The sequence below is a fragment of the Podarcis pityusensis genome (assembly GCF_964106645.2).
Source record: "Podarcis pityusensis genome assembly, chromosome: 18".
In the NCBI taxonomy this organism is placed as follows: domain Eukaryota; kingdom Metazoa; phylum Chordata; class Lepidosauria; order Squamata; family Lacertidae; genus Podarcis; species Podarcis pityusensis.
The window spans coordinates 2,436,023-2,462,834 of NC_138043.1; the positions used below are offsets into that span (position 1 = coordinate 2,436,023).

The 26,812-nt window shown below is 49.5% G+C and overlaps 1 protein-coding gene across 2 annotated transcripts; it reads right to left on the reverse strand.

Moving 5' to 3' along the window:
- Positions 1-4,181: 4,181 nt before the first annotated feature.
- On the reverse strand, positions 4,182-20,875 carry CACTIN (cactin, spliceosome C complex subunit). 2 transcript variants are annotated; one of them, XR_013981174.1, is made up of 11 exons: positions 20,610-20,875; positions 17,830-18,313; positions 15,364-15,459; positions 13,445-13,590; positions 11,807-11,969; positions 10,488-10,602; positions 9,583-9,775; positions 8,153-8,290; positions 6,067-6,341; positions 4,383-5,143; positions 4,182-4,329 (listed from the first exon to the last, which is right to left on the reverse strand). XR_013981174.1 is itself a non-coding variant. In XM_080988890.1 (10 exons), exons 1-10 carry the CDS (start codon positions 20,717-20,719, stop codon positions 4,653-4,655), a joined length of 2,211 nt encoding a protein of 736 aa, XP_080845016.1. In that variant the 5' UTR covers positions 20,720-20,875; the 3' UTR covers positions 4,182-4,652. The 2 variants fall into 2 exon arrangements, 1 of the variants encoding a protein (XP_080845016.1); XM_080988890.1 differs by having other exon boundaries at positions 4,182-5,143.
- Between the last annotated feature and the right edge of the window lie 5,937 nt (positions 20,876-26,812).

A 26,812-nucleotide genomic window follows, 5' to 3' on the forward strand; every position in this document is an offset into this window, starting at 1 on the left:
CCACAGAACTGGGAGGGAAGTCGACAGAATAAAAGAAAACTATATCAGCCACAGAGCCTAGGACTTGCCGATCAGAAGGTCGGCAGTTCGAATCCCCGCAATGACGGGTGAGCTCCTGTGGCTCGGTCCCTGCTCCTGCCAACCTAGCAGTTCAAAAGCACGTCAAAGTGCAAGTAGATAAATAGGTACCGCTCCGGCGGGAAGGTAAACGGCGTTTCCGTGTGCTGCTCTGGTTCGCCAGAAGGGCTTAGTCCTGCTGGCCACATGACCCGGAAGCTGAACGCCGGCTCCCTCGGCCAGTAAAGCAAAATGAGCGCCGCAACCCCAGAGTAGGCCACTATTGGACCTAATGGTTAGGGGTCCCTTTACCTTTTTATATCAACAACCTCAGATGTGCAGATGACACAACCTTGATGGCAGAAAGTGAGGAGGAATCGAGGAACCTTTTAATGAGGGTGAAAGAGGAGAGCGCAAAATATTGTCTGAAGCTCAACATCAAAAAAAAACTAAGATCATGGCCACTGGGCCCATCACCTTCTGGCAAACAGAAGGGGAAGAAATGGAGGCAGTGAGAGATTTTACTTTCTTGGGCTCCATGATCACTGCAGATGGTGAGAGCAGTCACGAAATTAAAAGACGCCTGCTTCTTGGGAGAAAAGCGATGATAAAACTTGACAGCATCTTAAAAAGCAGAGACATCACCTTGCCGACAAAGATCTGTATAGTTAAAGCTCTGGTTTTCCCAGTAGTGATGTATGGAAGTGACAGCTGGACCATCAAGAAGGCTGATCGCCGAAGAATTGATGCTTTTGAATTCTGGTGCTGGAGGAGACTCTTGAGAGTCCCATGGACTGCAAGAAGATCCAACCTCTCCATTCTGAAGGAAATCAGCCCTGAGTGCTTTCTTATAAAAAGCTCAACAGCTTTGATTTCATAAAAAAAAAAAAGCTCCACACTCAAAGAGATCTTCGGTGTCAGATTTGGGGGTGCCCTGCCTGGTTCCTGATCTCGGGGGTGTCTGAACAAACATCTAGTTCCCAAACTGGGGTCTCCGTCTGTTTTGGGGACTAAAACTCCCATCCTCCCTGTCCCAAGGTAATTTGCTAGGCAAGTTTCTGCCCTCTCAGACTTGAAAGGCACGGCACAAAAGGAAAAAGGGATGTGTCGGGAGGACGAGTGGGGACGCCGACCCAGGGCACAAGTTCTACGTGTTTTTACAAGTTTCTGGAAGTAGATGCCCAGAGTTGTCCTGTAGGGTTCCGGCGGCCCTCGGCAGGCGGAAAGCAGCCCCACTGTTGTTGTTTAGTCGTTTAGTCGTGTCCGCCTCTTTGTGACCCCCTGGACCAGAGCACGCCAGGCCCTCCTGTCTTCCACTGCCTCCCGCAGTTTGGTCAAACTCATGCTGGTAGCTTCGAGAACACTGTCCCACCATCTCGTCCTCTGCCATCCCCTTCTCCTTGCGCCCTCCATCTTTCCCAACATCAGGGTCTTTTCCAGGGAGTCTTCTCTTCTCCTGAGGTGGCCAAAATATTGGAGCCTCAGCTTCAAGATCTGCCCTTCCAGTGAGCACTCAGGGCTGATTTCCTTCAGAATGGCTAGGTTTGATCTTCTTTGATTTCAGAATGGCTAGGTTTGATTTCTTCTGGCAATCTTAATTCCGGTTTGGGATTCATCCAGCCCAGCCTTTCGCATGATGAATTCTGCATATAAGTTAAATAAGCAGGGAGACAATATATAGACAATATCCACCTGGAAGAGGAACCGGCAAGCCATTCCAGTATCCCTGCCAATAAAACTCCATGGACAAAGACAACAGGCAGCCCCACTAGGACCCTCAAAACTTCCCCAGTCTTTCCCCCCCCGGAGACCGTGCTGTTTCGTGGAGGGAGGGGGGAATACCCCACGGAGAAAGGGCAATGAGGCTTACGGGAAAGATCTGGGAACATGGCCCCATCTTCTGAAGCTTCATCAGAGCTTTAAAATGTTTCAAACGCATCGACCCCCCCCCAGCCGCGAATTAACATTTGGAGAGCGGTTCCAGTAAGTCCATTAAGGAATTATGACTTATGCATTTGTTTATCAAGAGCATCTGATGTCTCGCTCATTACAGAGTTCGGTTCTCTTCCGCCCCCCACCCTCCAAAATAATAATAATAATCACAGATTGCAAAAGAGCCGATGAAGTCATCTCTTGTTCATTTAGGAGATCTGTAATTCCACGAGAGGCGCAGAATTGAGTTCTTGCCACACCCGTTAGGTCAACCGCGAAACAAGTTTCTTGACCACGGGTGGGAAATCTCCGGCCCCAGGATGGCCCTCAAATGCGGCCCTCTGTGCCTCTCCACCTGGGGGTCATTTTGGACTCACAGCTGTCCATGGAGGCGCAGGTCAGTTCTGTGTCCAGGGCAGCTCCATCTGGTACGTAGGATGAGACCTTCGCTGCCCGCAGACTGTCTGGCCAGAGTGGTGCATCCTCTGGTTATCTCCCGCTTGGACCACTGCCATGCACTCTTCGTGGGGCTACCTTTGAAGGTGACCCGGAAACTGCAATTAATCCAGAATGCGGCAGCTAGACTGGGGACTGGGAGCAGCTGCCGAGACCATATAACACCGGTCCTGAAAGACCTACATTGGCTCCCAGTACGTTTCCGAGCACAATTCAAAGTGTTGGTGCTGACCTTTAAAGCCCTAAATGGCCCAGTATACCTGAAGGAGCATCTCCACCCCCATCGTCCAGCCCAGACACTGAGGTCCATCTCCGAGGGCCTTCTGGCGGCTCCCTCACTGCGAGAAGTGAGTTTACAGGGAACCAGGCAGAGGGCCTTCTCGGTGGTGGTGCCCGCCTTGTGCAACGCCCTCCCATCAGATGTCAAGGAGAGAAAGAACTACCTGACTTTTAGAAGACATCTGAAGGCAGCCCTGTTTAGGGAAGTTTTTTAAAAAAAATTATTGTGTTTTTAATATTCTGTTGGGAGCCGCCCAGAGTGGCTGGGAAAACCCATCTAGACGGGCAGGGTATAAATCATAAATTAATATTAATATGATTACAGTGGTACTTCGGGTTACAGACGCTTCAGGTTACAGACTCTGCTAACCCAGAAATAGTACATCGGGTTAAGAACTTTGCTTCAGGATGAGAACAGAAATTGTGCAGCGGCGGCAGCGGGAGGCCCCGTTAGGTAAAGTGGTGCTTCAGGTTAAGGACAGTTTCAGGTTCAGAACGGACCTCTGTAACGAATTAAGTACTTAACCCGAGGTACCACTGTACTAAGATTATTATTATTATCTTTACCAGGCCCTCAGAATGCGGCCATGCTCCTCACCACACTCCAAATCTGTTTGCCTGGCTGCAAATGGCGTCTTTGAGCTCCAGTCACGACTACTCCAGAGGACGCGAAACCAAACCAGAGGATTCAGGAGGCAAGAAAGGGGAATAATCCCATCTTCCGTTTGACAGCCCTTAACATCTGACACGGGTGGCGCTGTGGGTTAAACCACAGAGCCTAGGACTTATCAGAAGGTTGGCGGTTCGAATCCCTGCCACGGGGTGAGCTCCCGTTGCTCGGTCCCTGCTCCTGCCAACCTAGCAGTTCAAAAGCATGTCAAAGTGCAAGTAGATAAATAGGTACCACTCCGGCGGGAAGGTAAATGGCATTTCCGTGCGCTGCTCTGGTTTGCCAGAAGCGGCTTAGTCCTGCTGGCCACATGACCCGGAAGCTGTACGCCGGCTCCCTCGGCCAATAAAGCGAGATGAGCGCCGCAACCCCAGAGTCATGACTGGACCCAATGGTCAGGGGTCCCTTTACCTTTACCTTCTGACGGGAGCTGGGAGTCCAGCAGCTCTTACCTAACGACAGATCTGCTCCTCTTGCCCCGCTCAAAATTGGTGCATCCCCATCGACAAGAGTTTGCAAAAGATGGCAAAGGACAGCTTGGACCATCTAAAAAATTTTATTGTGCCGGGACAGCGCTCTCCGGAGAGAGCCGCTGGGAGAACGGTTATACGAAAGGGTGATTTGGCACCGCTAAAGAAATGTACACAATGCCATCGCTGCCCTGCTTCAGAAAATAACAAATATACATGATATATGCCTGGCAAACGGATCCGTTCTGTGTCGTAGGAATCTACGTAGGAATCTATACAGCGAGAGAAAGAGTTGGGGAGAAAGAGCGAGAGAAAGAGGATGGGGAAGACCTGCCGATTTTGGGGAAAGATGGGACACCAGGTGTATCTCTGAGATGTTCTCCAGTCCTGCTTCCAAAAGGAGAATTCCCTATGCAATGATGGGAGGGTGACTCTCTTCGGAAGAGGAATTCCCGTCTTGGGTGCCTCTTCTCGGGACGGGGAAATCCCGTATCCCTCACTATCGCCTCCGGAGAGACGGGAGCACCTCTTAAGAGCAGAGAAGGAGGAAAATAGGGGGCTCTGGAATCCGGACGGTTAAGAATTGCTGGGGGCCGGAACCCCACAACTAGAGGGGTGTCGGTGGCCCCGCAAACCCTAAAACCGTAACGGAAAAACAGGGTCCCTGCCGCACAGCAATCAGCGCAGAAGTGGGACAACTCGGCGGTTTGCGGCGACGCAGCCGGTTTCGGCGCGGGGACGAGCCGCTTTCCGCTGGCCTGGGGGGGCACGGAGGAAGCCCCCCGCCCTCACCGCCGGTAGCGGTAGCGCTTGAAGTGGAACCAGAGCTGGAAGATGCCGTTGGCGAACTGGCAGCGGAAGCCGTGGCGGTGGGAGTATTCCCACTCCCGGTTGACGATCTTGAAGGCGATGTCTTCGTAAGGGGGTCCGGCGTGGAAGCGGAGGGTGGCGAAGTCCTTGTTGTCCGGGCAGGCCTCCAGGAAGTACTCCGGCGTGGAGCGCTTGTTGATGAGGTCCGGATAGAAGATGTTGAATTTGTAGCCCTGGACGATCTTGGGGGGCGGGTTGTCGAAGTCGTAGTGCGTCTGGTTGTACTTGTTCCATTCGAACCCGGTGTGAACGCGGTTGAAGAATCGGGGCTTGCGGGGCCGGTACTTGTCGGCCCACAGGTAGGCCTTGCCCGTGAGAGGCATCTCCACGCTGAACTGGGCCTCGTCCGCCCCCATGCCCTCCTTGGCGCGGCGGAAGAAGATGTCCTCCGCGCTCTCGCTGGCGTCGCCTGGGGAGGGATAGAGAGGGCAGCGGGTTTGCGAGGTTTGGGGTGTCTAGCGTGGCAGCTGCTAGACTTTGGAACTCCCTGCCAATGGATGTTGAGGAGGAAAGGGGTGGGGGCCTGAGAGGAGGGTGTGGCTTAAGGGAAGGGGTGTGGTTTGAGGAAAGGGGAGTATGGGCTTGGGAGAGGGGTTGTGGACAGAGGAGAGGGGTGTGGTTTAAGGGAAAGGGGCGTGGCCTCGGGAAAGGGGCGTGTGGTCCGCAGAGAGGGGGTGTGGTTTGAGGAAGGTGGGTGTAACCTGCAGGGAGCAGCTGGGGACGAAGGAGGGGGTGTGGCCTGTGGAGAAGGGTGTGGCTTAAAGAAAGGGGTGTGCCCTTGAGAAACTAACATGTGGCCCGCAGAGGGGGTGTGGTTTAAGGAAGGTGGGTGTGGCCTGCAGGGAGGGGCTGTGGACTAAGGAGGGGGTGTGGCGTGCAGAGAAGGGTGTGGTTTATAGAAAGGGGTGTGGCCTCGAGAAAAGGGTGTGCGGTCTGCAGGGAGGGGGTGTGATTTAAGGAAAGGTGTGGCCTTGAGAGGGTGTGGTTTAAAGAAAGGGGTGTGGCCTGCAAAGAGGGGGTGTGGTTTAAGGAAAGGGGTGTGGCCTCAAGAAAAGGGTGTCATTTGAAGAAAGGGGTGTGGCCCTGACAAAGGGATACGCGGCCTTCTCAGAGGGGCGTGGTTTAAATAAAGGGGTGTGGCCTCGAGCAAAGGGAGTTGGCTGCTGAGAGGGCGTGGCTTGAGGGAAGTGGGCATGGCCTGAGAGGAGACCTGAGGCCAGGTAGGTTCTTGCTTCTAAACCGCAAGCTCCACAGGGCAGTTGCCCCCCGCGGCGCCAAGCCAAGCCCTTTGACGCGGCCCCACAGCCCACCTCAGCCCCCTTCCCCTCCTACCTGTGACCTGGAGCTGCTGCCGGGAGAGCAGGAGCCGCTGGCAGTCCTCGTCAGCCTCCACCACGTGGGCATCGAAGGGCAGCTCGTGGGACGTCAGCAGGCGGGGGCTGTACTTCCCGGCGTCGTAGTCATCTAAGCTCTGCTGGATGAGGTCCTCCTCCATCAGAACCGCCTCCCCGTCTCCCTCCGCCTTGGCCTCCGATTCGGGCTCGGCGCCCCCGGGCTCGGCCGAAGAGGTGCTGGGCTGCGCCTGGTCGCTGTCCTCCGGCTCCAGCCTGCGGAAAGGGAAGAGAAGATTTTGGATTTGATATCCCGCTTTATCACTACCCGAAGGAGTCTCAAAGCGGCTCACATTCTCCTTTCCCTTCCTCCCCCACAACAAACACTCTGTGAGGTGAGTGGGGCTGAGAGACTTCAGAGAAGTGTGACTGGCCCAAGGTCACTCAGCAGCTGCATTTGGAAGAGCGGGGAATCGAACCCTGTTCACCAGATCATGAGTCCACCGCTCTTAAACACTACATCCTGTCTCCCTTCTGCTCTGAGCGGTCTACCAGCTCTACCCAAGACCTTCCATGGCTGTGCAGTGTCTCACCAGGGTGGTGCATGCTCTGGTTATCTCCCGCTTGGACTATTGCCATGTGCTCTCCGTGGGGCTACCTTTGAAGGTGACCCGGAAACTACAACTAATCCAGAGTGCGGCAACCAGACTGGGGACTGGGAGCGGCCGCCGAGACCATATGGGATTCACAGTCATTTTGGACTCACTGCTGTCCATGGAGGCGCAGGTCAGTTCTGTTTCCAGGGCAGCTCCATCTGGTACGCAGGATGAGACCCTCCCTGCCCGCAGACTGTCTGGCCAGAGTGGTGAATGCTCTAGTTATCTCCCGCTTGGACTACTGCAATGCGCTCTCCGTGGGGCTACCTTTGAAGGTGACCCGGAAACTGCAACTAATCCAGAATGCGGCAGCCAGACTGGGGACTGAGAGTGGCCACCGAGACCGTATAACACCAGTCCTGAAAGACCTGCATTGGCTCCCAGTACGTTTCCGAGCACAATTCAAAGTGTTGGTGCTGACCTTGAAAGCCCTAAACGGCCCAGTATACCTGAAGGAGCGTCTCCACCCCCATTGTTCAGCCCGGACACCTGGGTCCATCTCCCAAGGGTCTTCTGGCGGTTCCCTCCCTGCGAGAAGTGAGGTTACAGGGAACCAGGTAGAGGGCCTTCTCGGTGGTGGCGCCCGCCCTGTGGAACGCCCTCCCGTCAGATGTCAAGGAAATAAACAACTATCTGACTTTTAGGAGACATCTGAAGGCAGCCCTGTTTAGGGAAGTGCTTAATGTTTTATTGTGTTTTAATATTCTGTTGGGAGCCTCTAAGTGTGGCTGGGAAAAACCAGCCAGATGGGCGGGCAGCCTGGGGGTCATTTTGGACTCACAGCTGTCCATGGAGGCACAGGTCAATTCTGTGTGCTCCATCTGGTACACAGGATGAGACCCTCCCTGGCCGCAGACTGTCTGGCCAGAGTGGTGCATGCCTGGTTATCTCCCGCTTGGACTACTGCCATGTGCTTTCCGTGGGGCTGCCTTTGAAGGTGATTGAGAAATGGAAACTAATCCAGAACACGGCTGCCAAGCTGGAGACTGGGACCGACCGCCGGGACCGTGTAACATTGGTCCCGAAAGACCTACGTTTGGTCCTGTAAAGGTAAAGGTAAAGGGACCCCTGACCATTAGGTCCAGTCGTGGCCGACTCTGGGGTTGCGGCGCTCGTCTCGCTTTCCTGGCCAAGGGAGCCGGCGTACAGCTTCCGGGTCATGTGGCCAGCAGGACTAAGCCGCTTCTAGCGAACGAAAGCAGTGCACGGAAACGCCGTTTACCTTCCCGCCGGAGCGGTCCCTATTTATCTACTTGCACTTTGTGCTTTCGAACTGCTATGTTGGCAGGAGCAGGGACCGAGCAATGGGAGCTCACCCCGTCATTGCGGGGATTCGAACCGCCGACCTTCTGATCGGCAAGTCCTAGGCTCTGTGGTTTAACCCACAGCGCCACCCCCGTTGGTCCTGAGAGCCCCCCAAATCCAGCTCACCTGCTGCTGCTACTGCAGCCTCCCGGGGGCGAAGACTCCTTCTTAATGATGGGGAAGAGGGGCTCGCTCTCGACTCCTTGTTCCTGCTTCAGCTTGTAGAGTTTTTGGCGGAGGACATCCTGGTGGCGCTCCCTCAGCCTGGGAAAGGAGGAGAAAACGCACAGAAAAGCTCAAGATACACGTTGATCTACCCACACTTTTTATCCCTGAGAAACGTAGAAAATAACAGAATATTTATCCGAAAGTCTTCAAACTTAAGGGTAAAGATAAAGGGACCCCAGACCATCATCATCATCATCATTATTTTTATTATTATTATTATTATCATTATTATTATTATTATTATTATTATCCCGCCCATCTAGCTGGGCCTCCCCAGCCACTCTGGGCGGCTTCCAACAGCATATTAAAGGTAAAGGGAGCCCTGACCATTAGGTCCAGTCGTGACCGACTCTGGGGTTGCGGCGCTCATCTCGCTTTATTGGTTGAGGGAGCTGGCGTACAGCTTCCGGGTCATGTGGCCAGCAGGACTAAGCCGCTTCTGGTGAACCAGAGCAGCGCACGGAAACGCCGTTTACCTTCCCGCCGGAGTGGTACCTATTGATCTACTTGCACTTTGACGTGCTTTCTAGGTTGTCAGGAGCAGGGACGGAGCAACGGGAGCGCACTCCGTCGCGGGGATTCGAACCGCCGACCTTCTGATTGGCAAGCCCTAGGCTCTGTGGTTTAACCCACAGCGCCACCCACGTCCCAATTGCTTTTTTAGGGGTTGTTTTTAAAAGTCTGGGACGGATTAATCTGTTTCGCCTTACTTTCTACAGGAAAGCAGCACGCCTTGGTTTTGGAACGCTTTGGCTTTGGAACGGACCTCCGGAACGGATCGAGTTTGAGAACCAAGGGACCACAGTATTTTTAAAAACTTAAGGTCAGCTATGGTTTTCCCAGTAGTGATGTATGGAAGTGAGAGCTGGACCATAAAGAAGGCTGATGGCCGAAGAATGGTTGCTTTTGAATTCTGGTGCTGGAGGAGACTCTTGAGAGTCCCATGGACTGCAAGAAGATCCAACCTCTCCATTCTGAAGGAAATCAGCCCTGAGTGCTCACTGGAAGGACAGATCCTGAAGCTGAGGCTCCAAGACTTTGGTCACCTCAGGAGAAGAGAAGACTCCCTGGAAAAGACCCTGATGTTGGGAAAGATGGAGGCACAAGGAGAAGGGGACGACTGAGGACGAGATGGTGGGACAGTGTTCTCGAAGCGACCAGCATGAGTTTGACCAAACTGCGGGAGGCAGTGGAAGACAGGAGTGCCTGGCGTGCTCTGGTCCAGGGGGCCACGAAGAGTCAGACATGGCTAAACGACTAAACAACAACAAGGTCAGAAATTAGGCCGCCGCTGTGGGAAGGTGGTCCGATCAGGGTGATCCACTCACCTTGCCCGGGCCATGTAGGCTTTCAGCTGCTGAAGGAGACTCTCCCAGTAGCCGATGTCCAGGTTGGGTCCTCCGGCCAGGATCTTGCCCTCAATGCCCTGGTAGATCACCTGCAACTGGTTGTAGGTCTTCCCCTTAAAGACAGACTGCACGTCGGAGCTGACCGAAGCGTTAACCCCTTCCCGGCGCTCGCCTGAAGGACGTAGGAGGGGAGGGAAATGCCGTCAGCACAGGAGGGGGGGCCCAGGAACCTCACCGCCTCCCCGGCCAAGGGGTTGGGTGCGAATCCTGAATTTCACCTGATGTTGTTCCAACCCCCAAGTCGATCTGAAGAACTGTGGGCTCCCTATCCATTCACAGAGCAGCGCTTTCTCTTGAAACGATAATCTTTATTGTCATTGTCCCACACAGAACAACGCAATTGAAAAATTTACGTTAAGACATTCAAAGCCCAACAAGCCTGCTATCCCAGCTATCCCAGCCTGGTTAGCCCCCTAAAAACTCTGATACCCCATTTTTAAACACAATATACTTCCATAAAGGTAAAGGGACCCCTGACCATTAGGTCCAGTCGTGGCCGACTCTGGGGTTGCGGCGCTCATCTCGCTTTACTGGCCGAGGGAGCCAGCGTACAGCTTCCGGGTCATGTGGCCAGCAGGACTAAGCCGCTTCTGGCGAACCAGAGCAGTGCACAGAAACGCTGTTTACCTTTCCGCCGGAGCGGTACCTATTTATCTACTTGCGCTGGTGTGCTTTCAAACTGCTAGGTTGGCAGGAGCAGGGACCGAGCAACGGGAGCTCACCCCGTCGCGGGGATTCGAACCGCCGACCTTCTGATCGGCAAGTCCTAGGCTCTGTGGTTCCACAAGCAAGGCAGGCCCTCCGATGCTTCAATTCACACCTACCTGGCCCTTTCCCAGAAGCCTCTAATTTGCGGAGCTTAGCGATTTCATCCTCGGTGATGATGGTCATGTCTCTCCAGAAATCCACGTTTTTCCCTTGTTCCAGCTCCATGTAAACCTGGAGAACAGAGGGGGGAAACAGCTGAGGCTCTGGACTCATTTCAGGCCTGGGGAGGGAATTGATTTTCTTGACACCTGCCCCCCACAAATACATTACTCCTATTTTATATCATTTAGGGCGGGGGGTGTATGCGAAAATCGCCACGCTGCATCAGATCACAGCGTTGCACCCGGCTTCGATTTCTACTGAAATCGAACGGGCATGACTAACTTGAATCCATTAATTCCAGCGGTTCCGTTCGTGATCCAGAGCGTATTTTCTACAGCGTTTGCATTTGCTTACATGGTTTTCCCGGTAGTGATGTGTGGAAGTGAGCGCTGGACCATTAGGGATTGTAGGGAAAGATCTGCCAAAAGAGCTGAAAAATATGTATGCGACAACGGCCGCGAGAGTTCTAATAGCACAAGGATGGAAGACTGAAGAAACCCCAACTAAAGAATCGTGGCAAGAAAAATTGATGGACTATGCAGAACTGGCAAAACTGACATATAAGCTACAGGACAAGGATAACTGTGACTTTAAGGACGAATGGGAACCCTTTACAAAGTATTTGAAGAGGCAACAAAGCGAACCGGACTCCTTGGCTGGCTTTGAATAAACCTTCACAAACTTTTTATTGATAATAATCAGCGAAATAGTTTGAGGATCTATACAACTGTGTAACAGGCAGAAAACAGCATTCTCAGAGAAATCAAAGACTGGAACGGAGGGAAGTCGGGGGGGGTTGTGTAGGAGGGAGGAAAAACGGGGGGGGGGATAAGGATGATATGTTTCTGGTTTTTTTTTTAAATGATATTTATTAAAGTTTCAAAAAAAAGATTACATTGATAAGAAAAGAAAAATAGAAAAAAGAAAAATACAAAATACCAAAAAAAAAACAGTTAAAAACAATTCCATCTTTTCATCACTTATCTTTCATTTACTTGTTTCCCGGACCTCCTCATGCCTCCCTTTTTTGTATTCCAGTTCAATATTAGTTCAGCAATTCCTTTCCCTCCTTATTTTATCCTAATCTTTAATCTTAATATATTATAGCATTAAGTTTTGACCTTTCGAAAATCCAATTTTCCCATATTCTTTTACCATTACAGCTAGAAACCACTTAACTTCAATCCAACATCATTCTAACATTCATTAAAGGATGATATGTTTTTGGATAATATGTTTTGTTTTGATTTTGAATAAATTTTCCCAGCCCTACCTGAATGTCTTCCAGGAGGTCTTCCATGTCCGAGACAGTGAGGCCGTTCAGGAAAGTGTACGGCTCGTGCATCTCCACTGCCAGGTCGTCGTCCTCGGCGCTGATATATTTGGCCAGGAGGTCAATGGGTTTGGCCCGCCCGTCTCGGATGCGAATCTTGGAGCTGCGGGGGGCAGGGGGAGGGAGAACACGAAGGAGACGAGGTCAGGCTGAAGGATGTAGAATACTCAAGCAAAAGTTTTATTTACAACCTTACAAACACAAAGCTTTTAATGTTTAAAGGTAAAGGGACCCCTGACCATTAGGTCCAGTCGTAGCTGACTCTGGGGTTGCGAAAGTGCCACCGCGTCCCTTTTAATGTTTAGGGAAGCTTTTAATGTTTAATAGGTTATTGTATTTTAGTGTTCTGTTGGAAGCTGCCCAGAGTGGCTGGGGAAACCCAGCCAGGTGGGTGGGGTATAAATAATAAATTATTATTATTATTATTATTATTATTATTATTATTATTATTGCCTGAGCTCAGAAAAAGAGCCCTGCAGGATGAGGCCCTCCCACACGGATCACGTTTGCAACCCAAGCATCCACTGTATTATTATTATTAATATTATTATTATTATTATTATTATTATTATTATTTATTTTATTATTATTATTAAAAGCATGTGGGTCTTCTCTTTTGCAGGCAAATTCAAACTGCAACTTCTCCTTTTGTACACATCACCTTCTATACCTAATCAGCCTTGAAAACCACTCGCAGAAACAGTTCTTAAAGCTACAATCGTCTTTTCTGTTTCTTTGAAGAAGAAGAAGAAGAGTTTGGATTTGATATCCTGCTTTATCACTACCCGAAGGAGTCTCAAAGCGGCTCACATTCTCCTTTCCCTTCCTCCCCCACAACAAACACTCTGTGAGGTGAGTGGGGCTGAGAGACTTCAGAGAAGTGTGACTGGCCCAAGGTCATCCAGCAGCTGCAGGTGGAGGAGTGGAGACGCGAACCCGGTTCCCCAGATTACAAGTCTACCGCTCTTAACCACTACACCACACTGGCTCTCAGTGTGAGATCAGAAGGTTGGCGGTTTGAATCTCCGTGACGGGGTGAGCTCCCGTTGCTCGGTCCCTGCTCCTGCCAACCTAGCAGTTCGAAAGCACGTCAGAGTGCAAGTAGATAAATAGGTACCACTCCAGCGGAAAGGTAAACAGCGTTTCCGTGCACTGCTCTGGTTCGCCAGAAGCGGCTTAGTCCTGCTGGCCGCATGACCCGGAAGCTGTACGCTGGCTCCCTCGGCCAGTAAAGCGAGATGAGTGCCGCAACCCCAGAGTCGGCCGCGACTGGACCTAATGGTCAGGGGTCCCTTTACCTTTTTAAGGAGTCTCAAAGCGGCTAACAATCTCCTTTCCCTTCCTCCCCGACAACAAACACTCTGTGAGGTGAGTGGGGCTGAGAGACTTCAGAGAAGTGTGACTGGCCCAAGGTCACCCAGCAGCTGCAGGTGGAGGAGCGGGGAAGCGAACCCGGTTCCCCAGATTACAAGTCTACCGCTCTTAACCACTACACCACACTGGCTCTCAGGATGACTTGGAGTCTCTCAGCCTCTGGCATCCCTGAAACCCTCATTCTTTCCCGCTCCCCTCACTTACCGCAGCTTTGCCTGCTGCAGGTGGAAGTTGTCCTCTTGCTCCTCCCACGTCTTGAAATGCTCCGCCTCCTTTTCCCTCTGAAGCATCTCCAGCTCTTGCTCGCGCATGGCCTTCTCGCGCTCCCGCTCCAAGCGCAACTGCTTCACCTGCAAAGAGAGACCCGAGAACGGGGGGGGGATCGGATGATGTGTGTGTCCAATAGATAGATACCGTATTTTTCGCTCTATAAGACGCACCAGACCACGAGACGCACCTAGTTTTTGGAGGAGGAAAACAAGAAAAATATTCTGAATCCCAGAAGCCAGAACAGCAAGAGGGATCACTGCGCAGCGAAAGCAGCGATCCCTCTTGCTGTTCTGGCTTCTGGGATAGCTGCGCAGCCTGCATTCGCTCCGTAAGACGCACACACATTTCCCCTTACTTTTTAGGAGGGGGAAAGTGAGTCTTATAGAGCAAAAAATACGGTGATTTATTACGGTCGGAGACCAGCTGATAAAGCACACTTGGGGGTACAACCCCAGAAGGAAAGCAAACATTTAAAACAATGTACAACAATACATTTGAAATATTTATAAATGTGGTAAGCGTATAGACACTTAAAGCTTTAAGATAAGCTACCACAGAGAGGGGGACGCGGGTGGCGCTGTGGGTTAAACCACTGAGCCTAGGACTTGCCGATCAGAAGGTCGGCGGTTCAAATCCCCGCAATGACAGGGTGAGCTCCCATTGCTCAGTCCCTGCTCCTGCCCACCTAGCAGTTCAAAAGCACGCCAGCGCAAGTAGATAAATAGGTACCGCTCCGGGGGAAGGTAAACGGCGTTTCCGTGCCCTGCTCTGGTTCGCCAGAAGCGGCTTAGTCCTGCTGGCCACATGACCCGGAAGCTGTACTCCGGCTCCCTCGGCCAATAAAGCGAGATGAGCGCCGCAACCCCAGAGTCAGCCACGACTGGACCTAATGGTCAGGGGTCCCTTTACCTTTACCACAGAGAGATGACCCAGTGTGTGTGTGTGTGTGTGTGTGTGTGTTTACTTATGTGCCGCTTTCCCACAACAAGCTGTACCCAAAGCAGCCCTGCGGCAAACACTCAAAATATCGAGCGACAGAGCGCTGGATATACAAATATGCAAAACGCAGAACACGCCCGTAAATTCAAAACCGACCAGAAAAGAACCAGCAATTTGCCAACTCGAATCGCTGATTCGTTTTTGGTTGGTTTTGAATTTATGCAGAGTTGGCTAAATCGACATACAAACTGCGGGACAAGGACAACCATGACTTTAAGGAAGAATGGGAGCTTTTTACAAATGATCTAAAAAGGCCACAAAATGAACCAGACTCCTTGGCAGGTTTTGAATAAACATAACACAAATTTACTGGTTGATAACATGATAGATAGATAAGGTAAGGATATGTATAACTTTATAACGTGCAGAGAATAATATGTGCAGAGAAATCAGGGAGATGAGCTGAAGGAAGTCCCTGGTGGGAGGGAGGGATGGAAGGGGGGGGTGGGAATAATAATGTATGTGATTATACGATTGATAAATTGTTATGTTGAAATTGCTTAATATATATATAGAAAGAGAGAGAATCAGCAATTTGGCTAACGAAGGATAAATTCGGTACCAACAAGAAAAGCAATCTAGGTTTAAGTACATATGTACAAAGCAAAAACAAGAGTTAACTACCCACAAAGCACTTAAATCCCAAGTTCACAGGAAAGGGGCAGATTCAGCAGGCAATCAAAATCTGAATTACCGGTCAATTCCCCAAGGGTCAAACAAACCTGCAACTCAGATCTTCCAGACCCTGGCGGTCCTCTCCTTTTGTGGCACTGGCGCTTCATCTCTAAGGCAAAGGCTCTCTGCGCATGCCCAGAGATACCCTCCCCCAGCTCACTGCTACTTTTGACTCTTACCTTCTGAAGCTCCAGTCGGTTTTCCTCCTGGATCCGTTTGTTCCGGTCTTTTAACTCCTTCTCCTCTAAGTGGCCTATCCCCTTCTTTTCCAGAGCCTGAGATGATAAATAAAATCGAGGCAAAGAGAAAAACGTTTTAATATTCAAAGGAGGTGTTCTCTTCCTGAGAGGAATGCCTCTTCTTAGATCAAGAATGAGAAACCTGGACCCCTCCAGGAACTGCTGGACTCGAACTCGCAGCTGCCCAAGCAGCACAGAAGGGGAGGTTTTTAGCCCCTGAAGGACCAGGTGCGCAGCCTGGGGGTCATTTTGGACTCACAGCTGTCCATGGAGGCGCAGGTCAGTTCTGTGTCCCTCTGGTACGCAGGATGAGACCCTCCCTGCCTGTGGACTGTCTTGCCGGAGCGTTGCATGCTCTAGTTATCTCCCGCTTGGACTACTGCAATGCGCTCTACGTGGGGCTACCTTTGAAGGTGACCCGGAAACTGCAACTAATCCAGAATGTGGCAGCCAGACTGGGGACTGGGAGCGGCCGCTGAGATCACATAACACCAGTCCTGAAAGACCTACATTGGCTCCCAGTACGTTTCCGAGCACAATTCAAAGTGTTGGTGCTGACCTTTAAAGCCCTAAACGGCCTCGGTCCAGTATATCTGAAGGAGCGTCTCCACCCCCATCGTTCTACCCGGACACTGAGGTCCAGCACTGAGGGTCTTCTGGCGGTTCCCTGACTGCGAGAAGCCAAGTTACAGGGAACCAGGCAGAGGGCCTTCTCGGTAGTGGCGCCCGCCCTGTGGAACACCCTCCCAACCAGATGTCAAAGAGAACAACAACTACCAGACTTTCAGAAGACACCTGAAGGCAGCCCTGTTTAGGGAAGCTTTTAGTGTTTGATGTATTGCAGTATTTAAATATTTTTTGGGAAGCCGCCCAGAGTGGCTGGGGAAGCCCAGCCAGATGGGCGGGGTATAAATAATAAATTATTATTATTATTATTATTATTATTAGAGCCAATTTGAGTGGACGGCTATAATGTTATTGCTCTAGTTAAATAAATTGTTAAAATTGTTGTTAAGGAAGTTGTTGTTTTTCTCCTTCCAATAAAGCACAGCAGAAAAGTTGTCCAAATATAAACAGCCCACTTATTGAACTTCAACACCAATTTCATAATTATCCGCCTTACGTATTTCTTAACAGCGCAACCAAATCAGTCATTTTTGACAGAACTGCAAAAACTACTCTGAAAATTTATTCGTCAAAAAAACGAAACCTTCACCTTTGTCGCGAATGTTAAGATGGTACCAGCAAGAATGAGTCTGTCTGTTTAAAAAGAAGAAGATTTACCGTATTTTTCGCTCCTTAAGACGCAACTAATTTTTAGAGAAAAACAAGAAAAAAAATATTCAGAACGAAACAGTGGATGTATAATTTTTGTGGTTCGTGCTGTGGCCACAGACATGTGATTTGACAGTGAGTTTGGGGTAGCCCAATGCAAAAATCCTGAGAATCCATGTGGATCCGTGCTTTGTAACCACGTTTTTGCGCCATTGCACGATCTGCTTTTTGCCCCTGGGCAATTCGGCTCCAGGGACCACGCATTCGCTCCGTAAGACGCACAGACATTTCCCCTTACTTTTTAGGAAGGAAAAAGTGTGACTTATGGACGAAAAAGATGGTAAATCAAGTCTTACTGACGAGTGGTTTAAATCGCGATTTGAATCTATTCCATTTACTGTATTTTTCACTCTATAGGACGCACTTTTCCCCCTCCAAAAATGAAGGGGAAATGTGTGTGCGTCCTACGGAGCGAATGCAGGGGGAAGGCAGGCAGGAAAAGCTCCCAAAAGCCGCACACAAGCTCCGAGCGGCTCTTGCGGGCTTTTCTTCAGGAGGGAGAAGGGACTGACGCGGCCAGTCAGTCCCTTCCCACCCTCGTAGAAAAGCCCACAGGAGCCGTGCGCTCCTTAAAGGGTGCGCGGCTCCTGTGGGTTTTTGCAGGAGGTGGGGGTATTGCCATAGCCGCGCAGAGCCTCTCCCTGCCGGAGAGGTTGCGTGGGGCTAAAGAAGGAAGGCTGCGCGCCGGAGGCTTCAGGTTGCCTTCACTGAAGCCTGGAGAGCGAGAGGGGTCAGTGCGCACTGACCCCTCTCGCTCTCCAGGCTTCCAAGGTAGCTGCCTGAAGGCGACTGAACGCACCTTGAATGGCACCTTGTTTTATAGGGGGAGAACAAGGGGGAAAAAATTATCCCCCTCTCTGCGCAGCGCCTCCTGCCGCTTCACTGAAGGGGCGCTGGGCAGAGAGGGGGAGAATTTTTTTTCTTGTTCTCCCCCTCTAAAACAAGGTGCGTCCTATGGTCGGGTGCATCCTATAGAACGAAAAATACGGTAGATCAAATCCACCGCTTCCACATTGACCTCTTGGCTACAGTGCCAACATCCCGGGCTGCCGACAGCGGTCCGAAACTCACCTTGCTCCAGATGAAGGCTCCCAGAAGGTTGTTATCCCCAAAGGGGTTGTCAGTATTGGTGTACCCCATGTACTCTTCCCCCCAGCCCATCTTCTCTCGCTTCTTGCGCTCCTTCGCTTCCTTCTTGGCCAGCCGCCGGGCCCTCTTCTCCTCCGGGGTCTCCAGAGCCTTCACCATCTCCTTCTGTTTCTTCTTGTCGTCTTTCAGCTGCAACCGCTCCTGGAGGCTCAGTTCCTCGCCCAGGTCCCCCCGAGAGCTCTGCGAGCGGGAGGGCGAAGGCGACGTGACCGAGGACACGGAGGATCGGGACCCAGAGCGCTTCCGGGTCCTCTTCCCCCTCCTCTCGCTGCTGCGCCCTCGCCTCTCCGGGGACGAATCCGAGCTTGGGGAGCGGCCACGAGAACGTCGCTTTTTGTGCCTCTTCCCATGTCGTTCCTCGCTTTTCTCTTTCTTTTTCTGCCATTTCTGATTCTCTTCCTCCGAGCTAAGGAGAGAGAGAGAAATTTTGATTTGAGAGCGAAAGAGAGGGGCAGAACTCCAGCCAGAGGTAGCCCCCCCCCCAAGGGTTGGAGGCAAAAGGGGGCAGAGGAATGAGCGAAAACTTTTAACAATTGTACAAGAGGCTAGTTTCTACACATACCCAGTGCATTTTTTCAGTGGTACCTTGGTTCTAAAAGGTCTTGGTGCTCAAGCAACTTGGGACCCAAACGCTGCAAACCCAAAATTAAGTGTTCCGGTTTGCGAACTGCTCTATTCCGAACTTAAGAATGGGAAGCGGAATGCTGGTGGTCAACAAAAGAGGTTCAAAGACTCTCTCAAGGCAACTCTTTAAAAATGTAGTATAAACACAGACAACTGGGAAACACTGGCCTGCGAGCGCTCCAGTTGAAGAACAGCCTTGACCAAAGGTGTCATGGGCTTTGAAGAAACTCGAACTCAGGACAAAAGGGAGAAACGTGCTAAGAGGAAGGCACGCTTGGCAAACCCTCACCGGGATCAACTCCCGCCCGGAAACCAATCTCCCCACTGTGGAAGGACATGTGGATCCAGAATTGGCCTCCACAGTCACTTACGGATTCACCGTTAAAACCGTGTTTATGGAAGACAATCTTACTCGGCTACGAGGGATCACCAAAGGAGAAGAAAAAGTGGGTTGGAGTAGATGACCCATGGGGTCCCTTGTAACTCTAAGATTCTATGAATATACTTTCCACTGGTCCTATGTTTTTGCAGCAATGACAAACCCAGACAGCATCTTCAAAAGAGAACATCACCTTGCCAACAAAGGTCCGTATAGTTCAAGCTCTGGTTTTCCCAGCAGTGATGTATGGAAGTGAGAGCTGGACCATCAAGAAGGCTGATCGCTGAAGAATGGATGCTTTTGAATTCTGGTGCTGGAGGAGACTCTTGAGAGTCCCATGGACTGCAAGAAGATCCAACCTCTCCATTCGGAAGGAAATCAGCCCTGAGTGCCCACTGGAAGGACAGATCCTGAAGCTGAGGCTCCAAGACTTTGGCCACCTCAGCAGAAGAGAAGACTCCCTGGAAAAGACCCTGATGTTGGGAAAGATGGAGGGCACAAGGAGAAGGAGACGACGGAGGACGAGATGGTGGGACAGTGTTCTTGAAGCGACCAGCATGAGTTTGACCAAACTGCGGGAGGCAGTGGAAGACAGGAGGGCCTGGTGTGCTCTGGTCCAGGGAGTCACGAAGAGGCGGACACGACTAAACAACTAAACAACAACAACAACAAAACTTGCTTACGGACTCACTGCTAAAACCGTGTTCATGGAAGACAATTTTACTCGGCTATTTGAGTTTCTACTGAAATAAGGCTGCATTTTAGTGTTCAAGCCTCTGTGTGTATTCTTATTAATCAGAGTTCAATCCTCCCTTTACTTTGGACTACTGCAAAGCACTCTACGTGGGGCTGCCTTTGAAGGTGACTCGGAAACTACAACTAATCCAGAATGCGGCGGCTAGACTGGTGACTGGGGGCGGCCGCCGAGACCACATAACACCGGTCTTGAAAGACCTACATTGGCTCCCAGGACGTTTCCGAGCACAATTCAAAGTGCTGGTGTTGACCTTTAAAGCCCTAAATGGCCTCGGTCCAGTATACCTGAAGGAGCGTCTCCACCCCATCGTTCTGCCCGGACACCTGGGTCCATCTCCGAGGGCCTTCTGGCGGTTCCCTCATTGCGAGAAGTAAGGTTACAGGGAACCAGGCACAGGGCCTTCTCGGTGGTGGCACGCTCCCATCAGATGTCAGAGAAATAAACAACTACCTGACATTCAGAAGACATCGGAAGTTTTTAGTGTGTGATATTTTAGTGTATTTTTGGTTTCTATGGAAGCCGCCCAGAGTGGCTGGGGAAACCCAGCCAGATGGGCGGGGTACAAATAATAAATTATCATTATTATTATTATTATTATTACTTTGTGAACGCCTCACACCAGGCGGTTCCTGGACTATGATCCCCCCCTGGCCTGAACCAGCTGCAGGGCACTTTTGACATGCTCAGGAGCCCTCTTGCCACCTTACTATTTGGCCCCTGAGCCAAGGGCACACCGAAACCTAGCAGTAGAAGCGGCTTGGGGGGCTTAAGCCCCTTCCCCACATCTTAAGCCCGCTTAACACCCTCGCTATAGGGGGAAAGAATCGCCTATAGGAACCTATAGGGGAGAAAACAACAACAACCGCTCTACCCCGGGCGAACTCTATGGTCCGGAGACTCTATGGTCCCCAGGGCCGCGCCCCGCCGGGCTTCCCCGCTCACCTTCCACCCCGCTCTCTCCTCCTCCTCCTCTGCCTCCTCCTCTCCCGCTCCTCGGATCTGGACCGGCTTCTCCTCCGGCGCCGTTCCCTGGACCGGGACCTGGAGCCCATGGCCACTCTAGGCCTGCCCCCACGACTCTGGGCGCTTCCGGCCTGTTTGAGGGCGGGCGCAGCGACTGGGGTCCTTCTTCGGCGGCGTCGCGCGTCGGGGCTGGCTTTCGCGGCGCCTGAGCAGGGAAGCGGAAACTCCCGCCCACCTAACAATTCACGTCCATCCCACCCCTTAAAAAAAACACCACCTGATGTGTCCTTGTGGGGGCTACTTAGGGGTCGCGTGCGGCGAGGCTGAGGGGGGGGGGAGATTTAATTATTGATCAGGCAGTAGTGTAGACAGTCCCATCGTTGTTCCATGCAGGTTGGCCTACCTTGCAGGGGTGTCCTTTAAAAAAAAAATAATTATTGATTTTTCACAAAAATTTAAACAAGCAAATACACACATATAAACAAACAAACATAGATCATAGCTTTTATAAACCTTGATCTAATTAACATTGTTCAGTGACTTCCTCGTGTCCCCCAGGTTGGATTTCAATATATATCATTTTAACGCTTTTCCTTTTTTTAAAAAAATGATATTCATTAAATTTTCCAATAAAAAGAACACATCAATAGAAGGTTAAACATGAAAACATAGAAAAGAAATACACAATTCAAAGATACATACATAATCCAAAAAAGAAAAAAGAACAAAAAACAAAAGAAAAAAAAGAAAAAGAAAAAAAAAACAGTTAAAAACAATATCACCTTTTCATCTCCATTTTTGAATTTACTTATTTTCTGGACCTCCTCATACCTCCCTCTTTTGCATTCCAGTTCAAATTGTTTGTCCAGCAATTTCTTTCCCTCTTTTTTAATCCCAATCTTTAATCTTAATATAATATAACATTAAAATTTTACCTCTTAAAAACCAAATTTCCATTTCCTTAAACTTTTTTTAGTCCTAATCCGTAATCTTAATCTATCTATAACTTTAAATCCTGTACAGCTGGAAGCCACTTATTTTCTATCCAACATCACTCTAACATTCTTTAATTTTGCAATGTTTCTGCAGATAGTCTTTGAATTTCTTCCAATCTTCCTCCACCGACTCTTCTCCCTGGTCACGGATTCTGCCAGTCATTTCCGCCAGTTCCATATAGTCCATCAGTTTCATCTGCCATTCCTCCAGTGTGGGAAGCTCTTGTGTCTTCCAATACTTTGCAATAAGTATTCTTGCTGCTGTTGTTGCATACATAAAGAAAGTTCTATCCTTTTTTAACACCATTTGGCCGACTATGCCCAGGAGAACCTTGATCTAATTAACATTGTTCAGTGACTTCCTCGTGTCCCCCAGGTTGGATTTCAATATATATCATTTTAATGCTTTTCCAAATCAATGTTCTTATTAAATTAACTTTTATCTCTGGACATCTTTCTTTCTTCCCACTTCAGAATTAAGGATATTGATCCATCACATAATCCATAATACATATTGTAAATACTATCTGGTATTTGCAAGGTTTTTCCAACTAATTTAACTTAACATATTTAGCTAAATAGTCATTAACTTGCTTCCATTCTTTTTTTTCTTTTTTTTAAATGATATTTATTAAGATTTTCAAAAATACAGAAAGTAAAGATTAAAGTACATTCAAAGCCTTATTTTCATACATCCACTTTCCGGGACTCCCCCCTTCCCCCACCCCTACCATATTCCCCTTTCATATTGTTGGCTCCACAAGCTCTCAGTTCTAATTAAAACTTAATTTGTTTAGACCATTATTCGAATTTAAAATTTATACACTCCTCATCAATACCCTTAATAAAAGACAAAAGTTCTCTCCCCAGGGCCCACCCCATTTTCATTCCACAATTTCCCTTTTTTTAAAGATAAGGACACCCCACACAATAGAAATATAAGAAATAAGAAATAAAAAGTATAGTAGGTGAAAAAGAGCCAGTTCAGAAAAAAAAGTTGACAAGCCTTTGGATTTTAGTTCTCCCCCCCCCTGTCCCCGGTTTAATTTCCCCCTGACCACCAAACCATGTTATCTGCCTGGAATTCTTAAAATCCATAAATCACCTATTTCCCCCAACTCCTTGCTGCTTTTTCTTTTTATAGTTATTTTTAAAAACATTTAACTTCAAATCTTTAATAAAACTCCCCCCATTGTTCTTTCCAAGTTGTAGTCCAATTTCCTCTTGTTCCGCTGCTGAAACGTTCTAATTCAGAAGTTTAGTAACTCTGCAGGGATTATTGTTATTCAGGAACAAAAACTTGCGTTCAGTCCCTTCCTTTCTTCAATAGAAAATTCTATTGTCTCCTTTAGCTGGACACCCTGTAGACAAAATATTATTTCCGTTTTGCAGCTTTCCAGAAGATAACCAGTCCTGTAAAATTCCATGGTATTTTTCCACTTACGACCATCTTTGTAATGTCCCAAACTCCTCTAGGGGGATTGTTGTAACTTTGTTTTCTCTAGTCCAAAAGTCCGATTGTTATCCATGTTTTCGCCATTTTGTATCCAAGTTTTAACGGGTTATAGCAAATTGTAACAAATTTAACCAGCAAAGTTCTCATAATAAAATCCTCTCTGCTTTCCGACTTTGACAGCTACTTTGACAGCTGTCAAAATCTCCGACTCTTTTCACCAGGCTCTCTCTTCAATCACCCCGGTTCCCAGGGGGGGGGGTCACGTTTCCCTTCTCCCTCAATTCTTCCTCCAGCACAGTTCTTGTAGTTCCCCATCGTGGAATTCTTAGTTTTTATCAGCAATACAAATCTTTTTGGACCTTGGTTTCCCCGTCCTTGTTTTGGAAGGTTTACAGTAGGGAGGGGGACTGACTTCCTTTTTGGATCCCCCCCCCGCTCGTGTCCAATCCGAAAAAAAAAAAATTTTTTTTTTCTCCTTTTGAACCCGGTTTCCAAATTACTCACGGGTTGTTGTTAAGAAGTCCGAATTTTCAATAGAAGAAGTCAGCGCTCTCCGCCGGATGGCATGCGGCTGCGCTCGGCAGGGATAGCAGAGGACTCAAAGCACCACGCTTCTCCCCGGCACCCGATCCGTAGCCTTTAAAAAGGCTCCTTCACGAGTCGGGAGGGCGCTAGCGGTGCCAGCCGAGTCTCCATGTCCACGGCCTCCGTGGCCGTGGTTTTTAAGGGTCCCCGCATCGCCGGTGCGGTAGGACCCAGCCCCTGCCGAGCAGGCTCCCTCCGGAGCTCGGAGGGAGTCCGCCATTCGGCGATGGCGCCAACCCGGAAGTCCAACTTGCTTCCATTCTTCCTGGAACTCCTCCTCCGGTCAGGTCGGCTTTTCTCCAAAAAATTCCATCATTTTTGCAGGGGTGTCCTTAAGTGATCTCTGCAACCTGGAATAAATGGTGTTTTCTGGGCATGGCTTGACCCTGATCACTTCCCTGCCTCAAGGCAGCACTGTATAATAATAATTAATAATCAATAAATAATCATTAATTAATTAATTAATAATATATTTGTAACCCCATGTGATAGGAATTTTATGGTCTTAGATATATAAGAAATGTTCATAAATGTACCAACCAAGCACATACATAGATCAGCACAAGAAGACTGACCCGGAACCATTTTTTATTCCTAAACTGAGCCAATGTTTTCTCTGCAAGGTCAAAGTGGGAAACCTCCCCATTGTCTCTTCCCTCACAAATCCTGTCTTAAGGGCGCATTTAAGATATGACTAGGGTGTGAGCCTGTGACCTGGCCCAGGAACTAAGTATTTATCATTACAAAAGACTGGTCAGGCTCCCCAGGCAATCCAATCAAGTAACATGCCAGATAAACAAGGACAGGAGAAAAACAACATTCAAATTTCTGTTGTAGACCGCCTTTTCTGTGATGTAGGTGTGATGTATCTGAGGGGTGGTCTTAGGTTACACCCCTTCTGTGATGTATGTATGATGTTTCTGGGGGTGGTCTGGATCTATAGGGTGGCAATTTCAAAAGTCTTTATAAGGTCTTGCATGCCATTTTTCGGGGTCCCTCCCCTCTCCTGCGGGTGAGGGGAGCACCCTGTTGCAGCAGATCAATAAAGATCAGGCTTACTAGCTGCTTTGCTTCTCAATATTCTCTGGTTGGCCTCTGTTATTCTCTCCTACCAATAGGGAACCCACGTAAGGACTCTATATGGGCTCTTGGATACCCCATAAGGGAAAAGGGCAATTTTTGTTTACAACACGGCTACTATCCATTTCCCTCTGTTCCTTGGTGTTATTGTTTCTTAATAGTAATAATATATTTGTGCCTCATCCATCTGACTGGGTTCCCGCAACCATTCTGGGGCATATATATAAAAACATCTAAACACACACATATATACAGTATAATAACAAAACTTTTAAAAAGAATTGGGGAAATGTATAATTTATTTAGCAGAGCACTTGCAAGCGAACGAAACCATTAGCAGGATTTTCAATCTGGCTTGTAATGTAACGATTATTATGGACAATGCGGAGTTGATAGAAAATATAAGGCTATGAAATAATTTGTTGTTGTTGTTTAGTCGTTTAGTCGTGTCTGCCTCTTTGTGACCCCCTGGACCAGAGCACGCCAGGCACTCCTGTCTTCCACTGCCTCCCGCAGTTTGGTCAAACTCATGCTGGCAGCTTCGAGAACACTGTCCCACCATCTCGTCCTCCGTCGTCCCCTTCTCCTTGCGCCCTCCATCTTTCCCAACATCAGGGTCTTTTTCAGGGAGTCTTCTCTTCTCATGAGGTGGCCAAAGTCTTGGAGCCTCTGCTTCAGGATCTGTCCTTCCAGGGAGCACTCAGGGCTGATTTCCTGAAGAATGGAGAGGTTTGATCTTCTTGCAGTCCGTGGGACTCTCAAGAGTCTCCTCCAGCACCAGAATTCAAAAGCATCCATTCTTTGGCGATCAGCCTTCTTTATGGTCCAGCTCTCACTTCCATACATCACTACTGGGGAAACCAGAGCTTGAACTATACGGATCTTTGTTGGCAAGGTGATGTCTCTGCGTTCCCGCGTATTCTGCCTGGATTCCGTGCCTCTCCGAAACTGGGCAGGCATCAAAGTGAAAATTCGCTCTGTGCCAGCAGCTTCTGAGTTTGCAATCATAATTCCGAGCCGTCGGACAAAAGGTGGTTTGGGTTGCTATTTCTGCCACTGACGTTCTCTCCTCTCCTGGGCTGCCGATGTTTTCTTTGGAGAGCCAAGCAGAACCGCAGGAATCTTCTGGGTTCTGCGTTACCCAGGCGCCCCTTTCTGCCAGGGCGAAACCGATACCGCTTGGATGAGAACCCCAAACCTTGAGAACCTCAAATCCCAGCTCGTGCCAGGATCCCTTTGGATCCAGGATTCCCGGGTCTGGTGGCAGCCGGTCAGAGGTACCGGGAAAACTCATGGGGGCAAAGGAAGGGGGAGAAGGGTTCTCGAAGCATTCGAGACATGGAGGGGAACTACCATGGCTATTTCATTTCTTCTTTTTTTGCCAGGAATGGTGTTGCAGGAATTGATGTATAGGTTGGAAAAGGGTCCAGATATCATGCACATGCAGCCCACTACTGTCGCAGGAAACCCCCCCCCCATCATTCAGTTTGTACAAACTTCACACACACACACACTCACACTCACACACTACATACGCTACGCTTCTGTTATAAATTCATAGAAAATCAACCATACATCGGATCTGCACTGTTCCACTTTTATTTTACTCCATGAAGGAAGGACTACAAAATGGGGAAGGTTTGCTACAGGCCAGACATAATCCCTTGAGCATCCCAGCACATACACAGGAGCCCTGCCCAGTTGCTACGCCAACCCTGATGGTCCTAGGCAGAAGACCATCAAGATCACAAAGAACTTGCATATGGGAGTGGATTCAGCACAGACTGGAACAAAGGACAATAATCAGCTCTTCCCTCTGGGGGCAGGAAACTCCCCTTTGTCCTCTGGAAAATACTCATGGGGAGGGGGAAAGGGGGAACCAGCCAGGTGACAGGACACTCAGGTTACCACCACAACCCTCCCTCAACCCCTCCTTTCTGTGATGTATGTATGATGTTTCTGGGGGTGGTCTTGATCTACAGGGTGGCAATTTCAAAAAGTCTTTATAAGACCTTGCACACCATTTTTCTGGGTCCTTCCTCTCTCCTGCAAGTGAGGGGAACACC

Excerpts from the sequence above, each read along its gene's own strand:
- CACTIN (XM_080988890.1), bottom strand. The coding sequence starts at position 20,719 with ATGGGCTCCAGGTCCCGGTCCAGGGAACGGCGCCGGAGGAGAAGCCGG. Across the intron at positions 15,460-17,829 it reads GAGCCTTCATCTGGAGCAAG|GCTCTGGAAAAGAAGGGGAT; the intron begins GTGAGTTTCGGA and ends TTATCATCTCAG. Across the intron at positions 8,291-9,582 it reads GCCTACATGGCCCGGGCAAG|GCTGAGGGAGCGCCACCAGG; the intron begins GTGAGTGGATCA and ends CTCCTTTCCCAG.